Below are 9,070 nucleotides of genomic sequence, written 5' to 3'. Positions count from 1 at the left end.
ACACACACACACACACACACACACACACACACACACACACACACACATATAAATACTTTTTTACACACATTTGAGTAGATGTAATAAATTACTTTAATTCCTGTTTAAATGCAATTCATCCTGCCATACCTGCAGTGTCTTCAGACTTTGCCAGCAAATTAAAAGTTGAAGCTTAATCATTAAATTATTATCTTTGTGTTCGATTTATTTATAAATCACATTTAAACACTGCTTGTACCAATTAAATTAAATAAAAAGTAACACACACGTTCTCTATCACCACCATTAATCAGATAAACAAACAAACAGCAGCTTCATCTACCAGAGAGACTGACGTTACGTTTTCTCTCTTGGAAACAGAACAATGTGTTAAATTGAGACTCACCTGCAACACATGAAGAGTTGTATCAGCTGCAGCTCCTTCCTCCTCCTCGTGACTCCGACATGTTTACGTTTATCAGCGTGGTTCTCACGTGTCGTGTCGGTGATTTTCAAAGCGTCATGCTTCTCATTTTTTATCTTTGTGAAGTTCTCCCACTTTTTGGAGGACTTGGGTCGAACAGTTTTCGCTGCGTTGGTCCTTTGTAAAATGCACTTATTTTTCTTTAAAAACACTCTGCTCTGCTCCCCCTCGCTCTGTTCAACTCGCACTGCAGTTTTTTTTTTCAAACTTTATTCAATCAGTCAACATTGACAATGAACTGCCCGTGAACAAAACGAAACGGCTCCGCAGCGCTGTGAAAGACGCATAATCGCGCAACACAACAAATCGATAACGAAATTCGTTGCCAACGCTTTTAATCATCGATTTTTATCCATTTTATCGATTCGTTGTTGCAGCCCTAAAATTAAGCGCAATCATCCATGTAGTCTATCTGAATGAGCGTACAAACCTTTTCCTGAACCACTTTGACCTTGGTTGTCTTCCAGCTGTTTTTGTGAGTAGCAAGTTGGCCATCTGGCCTAAAATATTTGATTGTTGTACACGATGACTGATTGTTTTGCACGTGTTAAAAACCTACTTTAGAGATTCCAACAGGAGATTGGCTTGAAACAGCAGTGAAGGCTGCCTATGGGACAGATGAGGTTGGCAGGCCGTAGACTGAGGAAGTCCTCTGGATGGGGGATGAACCATTTGTCACTTAAAGAAACTGGTCCAGATGACACGATTTAAACTTTTTTGTTGCTAACTGTAGTTTTTTTCTTCACAGATGTTTCTATGCACAGAAAGAAACATGAGCATGACACCTTTGTCTTGGTGAGTTTATCTTTTTTTTAAATTTTTTTTATTTTAGTTTTTTAGTTTTGTTTTCCCATTTTAACACAAAGGCTCGGAGATTTATCTTTAAATATTTTTGGATCACATTCAGCTTTCTGTAGAGTAGTTTAAGCTGTGGTTTAAACAGAATGCAACTTTTAATAGTTTTACCAGAATGTCCCAAAATTAAAGGTATCATCTGAACTTTCAGAGACATTTTGAACAAAGTTTAAATAATGTCAGAACAGATGCTAACGTTGTAATTTTGTTTCAACAAGGGTTGTCCTAAGTCGATCACAAGCGTCAGGTCAGGGTCCCAGTGCTGTAGTAGCTGATCACACTTTTCATTTTATCAACTCTATAATATGTAAAAAGTTGAAATGTGCCAACAGCATTTCAGGACAAAAATATTTTAGAATACGACACGAAGCAGATCAATATTTGAAATGTTTGTAATGCATGAGTCTTTCTTGTGGTGGTAGTGAAAAAGCTACCACCACAACTTAAATTCAAGTTAAATTAAATTTCAAACCCACTTACCTGAGTGCACTCAGTTCACAAATTTGACTGAATTAAAGTGGAAAAACTAAGACATTTTTTAAAATAAAATGTTAAACATTATTTGTTTTATTATGCATATAAATATTACTTCAAATAAAAATGTGTTTTTCTTGGTGTGGCCATTAATGTTAAAAATATGTTCATGCTATTCTAAAAAAGTTAAATCTGGTCCTCTGGACATTAAAAAAAACAAAAACAAAGCAAAACAACAAAAAAAAATGTAGAAACGTTTTGTCTCTCATCCGAGAGACTTCCTCAGTCTGAGGAGCTGTATTCAGCTCAGTCTCTTAAATAGCACCTTCTCAGGGTGGATCAACCAGTTTGCTGCTGACAACCAAAACCAGCTGCTCACATGCTCAAGAAGGACCATCAGCCTAACAATGGGTCATTAGCACACTGATGGCTGTTTACTACTCACAGAGGGCTGAGTGATACTAGCAATAACAGCATTGTAAGAGGGGGACAGTTGAACCCGGAGGCCTCCACCCCTGTTTAATGATGGACGATTTCTTTTCACAAAGATGGCCTCCTTTACTCCTCTCTCAAACCATCGTTCCTCTCTATCCAGGATGTGAACATCTTCATCCCTGACAGAGTGACCGCTGGCCTGGAGATGAGTGTAGACCGCAGAGTCCTGGCCTGATGATGTTGATCTTCTGTACTGGGCCATCCTTTTGGCCAGTGGCTGTTTAGTTTCCCCGATATAAGACTGATCACAGCCCTCCTGACACTGAACAGCATACACAACATTGCTCTGTTTGTGCCGGGGGACTGGATCTTTGGGATGAACCAGTTTTTGCCGTAATGTATTTTGGGGTTTAAAAGCCACTGGGATGTTATGTTTAGAAAATAAACGTCTCAGTTTCTCTGATAGAATTTTAGAATTTCTCTGATCAGAGAAACTGAGACGTTTATTTTCTAAACATAACGTCCCAGTGGCTTTTCAACCCAAAAATACATTACGGCACCAGGACCAGATTTAACTTTTTTAGATTTTTCTACCTGGATTATTGAGCATGCATCAGGATGTTCATGCTAGGTTTTCACCAAACATGAGTTTCAACTCATGGCAACACTTCTAGTGTTTTCTAATATTTAAACAGTATCTTTTGTGTAAAAAAAAACAAACAGCCAAAACTCAAATTTGGATAATTGTATTTCAATATTACTGTATATCATAACGTTATGTTAAATGAATTGAAACTGACTTATTTTGATGTTGATGTTGTTCCAATATAAACCAGTTGGTGGCAGTGTTGGACAAATTTTACCTCCTGCTCTTCCATACAGTCACAGATGTGCATAAAAACGTTCAGGTGCTTCATGCAAGTTAACATATCTGCCATTTCCCACATTTTCACTTATTCCTGTTATGCCTGTATCAAAATAATAATTATTTTATTTTTTCATAAAAACATCAAAACATTTGAGCTAATTTATTATGACTAGAATCCAACAGACATGGAAACTTTGGCTACTGAGAGGGGAAGACTGATGCTGATAACTAATATATGACTGAAAATTTCAGAGCTCTGTCCACCCCCAAGAATCTCAAGTAAACAAGTGTTTTAACACTTGAAGTCTTGAAACAGTCTTCCGAACGTGCATTCACATTTTCTGTCCTCCATTATTCACCATAAAGTTATCAAGTGTTTTACAAAAAATATAAAATGAACAAAGAAACACCCTTCCCCGTTCATTGTTTAAACAGTCACATATGATGAAAGTCTATCTGGTACTGACTACAGCAGGTTTTTTTATGTATAGACAAACAATTCATTTCATTGAGGACGACAAAGATAACGTTACTAACACTGATATATATTTACCGCTATGTTAGATTTATTTGATCTGGATAAAGTTTTACAAGGCAACAGCCTATGCTAAGTTATCTAAATGTTAGCCTTCTAACTTGAGAGACATGTAGGCAATGTCAAGCAGCTTGGAGGATTGAATAAAATTAATTATTGTTGATTTTATTTTACAGATCTGTTGAAATAAACTGCTCTGTTCAGCAAAATACTCTACACTGTATTGCTCGATGCTTTGTCTGTACTGAAAGTTAGTCAACCTGAACGGCCATGACCTGAAAGTAATCTTTATGCGCCCCCTGCTGGATACATTGTACAATTACGCCATTTGCAAGTAAGGATATTTCGTTCCCAGCATTTTAGGGTTGAAAATTAGAAGTATTTATATCAGTGCATCATGGGCCAATTATTACTGATACCGAAATGTCCCCAAACGCCTATATCAGCCTAAAATATCGGCCCTACAATTATATCAGCCGGGCTCTAGTTATGACGTTAGTGTGTTGTCATGTAGAGACAGCAAAGTTGAATTTGTTTTTAATTATTTACTTTACACTAATCGGAACCTCTAGTTTATTCCCTAGAAGGCCTAGTTTCATTCAAAGTTTATTTATCCAGGTGAGTCTCATTGAGTCACGAGGACTCATTTACAAGAGAGACCTGTTTTAGACAGACAGCATCTAGAGTACTTACAACAATTATTCAACAAAAATAAATTTAAATCAAATAAAAGAGGAAAAATAAATTGTGGAGACCTTTTTAATTTTACCAAAACTTTTTTTTTGTTTAGCTTGAAATTGTATAAATGAGGAATTAATGTAAGGAAATAAAACTCAAAAGATTCTGGTTTTATTGAATGAATTAATCTCACTGTGAATCTTGACAATTATGCAGGTATTTTATTCTGCTGCACACTTTTGCTTTAAATAGTACAAGCATAAATAATAGTGTTTTATGCCAAAAGTCACTCAGACTGGACATTTTCCTTCTATTTTATTTTATAGGGTACAATTCATCCATTTAGGAAATCGCAAAGATCCATTTTTGGAAAACTTCTGCAGGAGTTCAGACTGGTGGCCTCCGACAGACGGGTAAGAGCTTGGTGAAATCTCTTTATACGCCCCTAACGATGTGATTTGGGGCATTTTATTTCTTTAATCTCCACTCTGCTCCTATCATCTCGGCCTCCCTTTCCGTTCCTTTCAGTAGTAAATATCAGGGGAATCCTTCATTTCTAATCCCACCATGCTGTAAGCCTGTTAGCTGCTGGAGTCATGCAGTCAGGGTGAAACACCTCCAGTAATCCTGTTTTCCTGGTAGGATTGAATGTTCTGAGGAAACCCTCAAAGGGGGAAACGTCAGCCACGTGCCGATTGCTGCAGAGTTACACCTGCCGTCGTGTTTTTGGAGTGGCCACCGCAAAGCCTTGTTCTCAGTCTCACAGAAATGTTGTGAGCAGAGCTGAAACGGCAGCCCACAAACCTGACTCGGCTACACCAGTTGCGTCTGGAGGGATGAGGCAACATTCCAGTCAACGATTGTGAGAAGGTTGTGGAAAAAACACAAAACATTTGACCCCAGTCAAACAGTTTGAAGTTCATCCGTTCATCCATTATTTTTACCCGCTTCTTCCTTTTTGGGTCACGAGGGTCACTGGTGTCCATATCCAGCAGTCACTGTGCGAGAGACGGGGACACCCTGGACAGGTCTCCAGTCCATCACAGGGACACATCAAGACAAACAACTATTCACTCTCTCACTCACACCTAGGGACAATTTAGAGTTACCAATCAGCCTAACATGCATGTTTTTGGTCTGTGGGAGGAAACCAGAGCACCTGGAGAAAACCCACACATGCATGGAGAGAACATGCAAACTCCACCCAGAAAGATCCCCAGCTGGGATTTGAACCAAGGCGACCTTCTCACTGAGAGGCAGCAGCTCTGTCAATGCTACAAAAATAAATAAATAAATATATACATAGATGTGACTTAAAATAAAGTAATAATAATTCTAAAAATAAAAATTAAAAATATATGTATTTTGACATTTTGTAATGTCCAGATATCCTCTGTTAGGATCTGGTTTGATTCAATCAGCCATTCGGTCGGTCTTCAGTTTGCATTTCTTCTTGTGAATCTGAGTTCACTGTGGCTCAGTTGAAACAGTGGGCAATTTTTGATGCTTTTATTCATTAATTTTTTTATTAGAACAATGTTAATATTTATGTGTGTACTTAAGCATATTTCTGATGCATAAAGACCTACAATTAGGGATGTGTGATATGGCATAAAAATCATATCACAATATCTATTGTGATGGGCGGCGATAACGATGTATATCATGATATGTTTTGGATATAAAACTTGCAATAAGAATGAAAAAGAAAGCACAGGGTGTCCTTTTGCCAGCATTTATTTTGAAAACTGTTATACCACAAAATAATCTCAATTAAGAAAATTCCACTATGTCCGGAGAGTTTTTAAATAATTAACAAATCAAGTATTAGGCTTCTTTCTTATAGTGCAAAAGTTATCAAATGTAGTTTTAGCCATATGTTTTAAACAAAATAATAATTTGTTAACTCAATAGTTTCCAGTATTGTCACTTAAGAAATGAACAGCAACAGAGCAGCATGTTGCACTGAAAACACTTCACCCTCCAAACCTCTAGTGGGCGTCTCCTTCCACTTTAAGGAGAGCTGACACAAAATGGCGACCAGTTTCCTCTGTAGCTTTGATCAGAGAGGGTCTCGTAGTAAAATCACACAACACTGCGTTCTTTTACAGATCAGAGAGCAGGTTTACCCCCCCTCCCCCCCTTTTTTTTTAGCTCAAATGCACTCTCTAAAGCTGACCAACGAACTTTCGACGGAAAAAATAAAAAATACAACTTTTGACAGAACACTGTTTTTGCGCATGTGTCCGAATACGAGTACGACAAGCCGGCCGTAGTTAGCTTGTAGCTTCGCTACTTAGCTCCCGAAGAAAGGACTTTAACACCACTTACGCACAGTTTTCAACTAAAAAAAAGTAACTATTAAATCTGACAACTCTGATTTTACATCAGACACAGCATTACCGCGGTTAGCCGGTAGAAGACAGATCTATATCATAGGCTAAATGTCTATCGTTTCTACTGTCAGTGTTTCCCCTACCATTATACAAGCGGGGCGCCCCGCCCCGTCAACAGAACCGAGCGCCCCGTCTACCGAACCCCACCTCCCACTCCCAATCCCAACCACCTGTCGGCACTGACGTAACGCTAAACTAGCAGCTCGCTATGCAGGTGCACTAGCTAAAAAGCTAAAGGCATCCTCTTCCTTCATGCTGAACCCTCACGCTGAACGCACCCCCGCCACTCGAAAACTGTCGGTACAAACAGCGCACGGCTGAGCTGTGCGTCTGTCTCTCTTCTGTCACACACACCCTGCTCTAAAACTGTCAGTACAAACAGCACGCCGCTGTCTCTGTGCGCTGCGCAGCTTAGAACAAATCTCCGTCCCCCCCAAACAAAAATCACGGACGAGATGAGCGCCCCGCCATGGCAAGTTATCTAGGGGAAACACTGTACTGTGTACTGTATATATCATGCATTCCTACCTACAATCATTGCATTTTGCTAAGTATTCCCCTGAGCTCCTGTTTGCATAACTGTAAATTATAACACCAATTCAGAAAAGTCTTATTTTGTGCCAAAGCTAATTTAAAATAGACTGATGCTAAGTGATGGACTGATCTGTGGTCAGATCCTCTTTAATAAAGAGGAGAGGGACCATCTGTTATCAGCGCACAGTTCAAAAGCCTGCCTCTCTGATGGTATGAGGGTGCATTAGTGCCTCTGACTTTGGTAGTTAACATGTTTATATGCACCATTAATGCAAAAAAAACAAACAAAAAAATATGCTTGTTTTAGAACACTTTGCACCATCCACAAAAGAAGACCCCAAACTGTTAAACTCCTATAAACCTTAGTCAGACACATTTCCTCAAATTCCTCATCTGGTCTCCTCAGTTCCCAAGATGTTTACAGACTAAAAGGAGACGGGATTCTTCAGAGTGAAAAACATGGCCCTGTCCCAACTTTTTTGAAATGTTACTGCCATAAAATTCAAAACTGACCAATTTTTTCCCCAGAAAATGTTTAAACTTCTTTGTTTCAATATGGTGCTTTGTGAATAAATTAGTTTTTATGAGATTAGCAAATTATTGCATTGTTTTATTTATGGTTTACACATTATCACAACTTATTGGGGTTTTACCAAAAATCCACAACTTTAATATAATTTTCCTCCTGATCACGACACGCACAGAGATCATGTCAGAAAGACACTTTCCTGGTTTGAATAAATAGTTTGAGCTCTGTGGATTAAAATTAAGACACTGCAAGTTTCACCATCTGCCCAGTTTGTTCGTTAACTTCTGATCTAACAAAAACATAAATGCTGATAAATTTTCTAGCTCATGCTGTTTCTAGCTCATTGTGTTTGAACTCTTTTAAAAGATGGTTAGACTGAATGAATTTCCACATAATCAAAAGTATTTTTTATAAAAACCAGAACCAAACCTTTGTTTATCCCGAAACAATGAGAGTAAATAAAAGAAAACATGGACAGATGTGGAGCTGAAACAACACGGAGTGGGACAAATGTTACACAATCATGGATGGGAAAGGATCTCAGACTGTTATTGTGAATTAATCCACTTTAACCGCACACAAAGCAAAATGGATTAGAGGTGGTGGGGGTGTCTTATCCAGAGAGCCTAGGATTGGATTACATGGTGTTGTACGTAGAATAAAAATACTTTTCCATGTCAACAACCAAGTTTTTCTGCTAGAAATGTTTTATTTTCGCCTTCCTGTTGAATTTTTTATTTTACTGTTTCCGAATGTTTAGCTCCAGATTCCAGGGAAAATCACACAATGTTTTAGTAAATTGTTGCAATTATTTTTGTTCTGAATTCACACTTCTGTCCAATGGTTGAGTTAAATTAGCACCTGGAGTCTCAGTTTCTCTGTCCAGCTGTCAGCAGGATTAAACCACATTTTTAGAGTTGGCTGGACCCACAGTGGTCACTATGATATGCAGTGCCAGTTACACTATATTCATCTAACTAAACTTGGCGCAGATCTCAAGTTCACAGTAAAGTTGTGCAGAGAATAGTTGTTGACTAACAGTGCTCCCTTTTACTCCCCCCCCTTGGCTGCTCCCTTGTTCAGGAGTCGCCACAGGGAATTATCTCACACTAACACTTGGCAAATGTTTTTACACCGGTTGTTCTTCCTGTTCCTGACAACCACAGACCACCGAGCTACCACAGCCTCTGTGTGGAGCAGAGAGCTGCTATCTAGGTCACTGTTTTACTATGGTGGATTTTTACAAGTCAAAATGCTAACATTTTGCTCAAACGCTGAGCTCTGTGACAGCAATATATATATA

The 9,070-nt window shown here is 38.5% G+C and overlaps 1 protein-coding gene across 1 annotated transcript in view; it reads left to right on the top strand.

Moving 5' to 3' along the window:
• The window catches only part of slc30a6 (solute carrier family 30 member 6), a 129,405-nt gene that overhangs the window by 36,977 nt on the left and 83,358 nt on the right, over positions 1 to 9,070 (top strand). The window contains exons 2-3 of the mRNA XM_037687155.1: positions 1,212 to 1,258; positions 4,635 to 4,721. Of these exons, the coding sequence (XP_037543083.1) occupies positions 1,212 to 1,258; positions 4,635 to 4,721 (134 nt within the window). The remainder of the gene's footprint in view (positions 1 to 1,211; positions 1,259 to 4,634; positions 4,722 to 9,070) is intronic.

The sequence above is a fragment of the Nematolebias whitei genome, chromosome 1 (assembly GCF_014905685.2).
Source record: "Nematolebias whitei isolate Nwh7 chromosome 1, NemWhi1, whole genome shotgun sequence".
In the NCBI taxonomy this organism is placed as follows: domain Eukaryota; kingdom Metazoa; phylum Chordata; class Actinopteri; order Cyprinodontiformes; family Rivulidae; genus Nematolebias; species Nematolebias whitei.
This window is presented reverse-complemented; position numbering and strand designations above follow the sequence as displayed.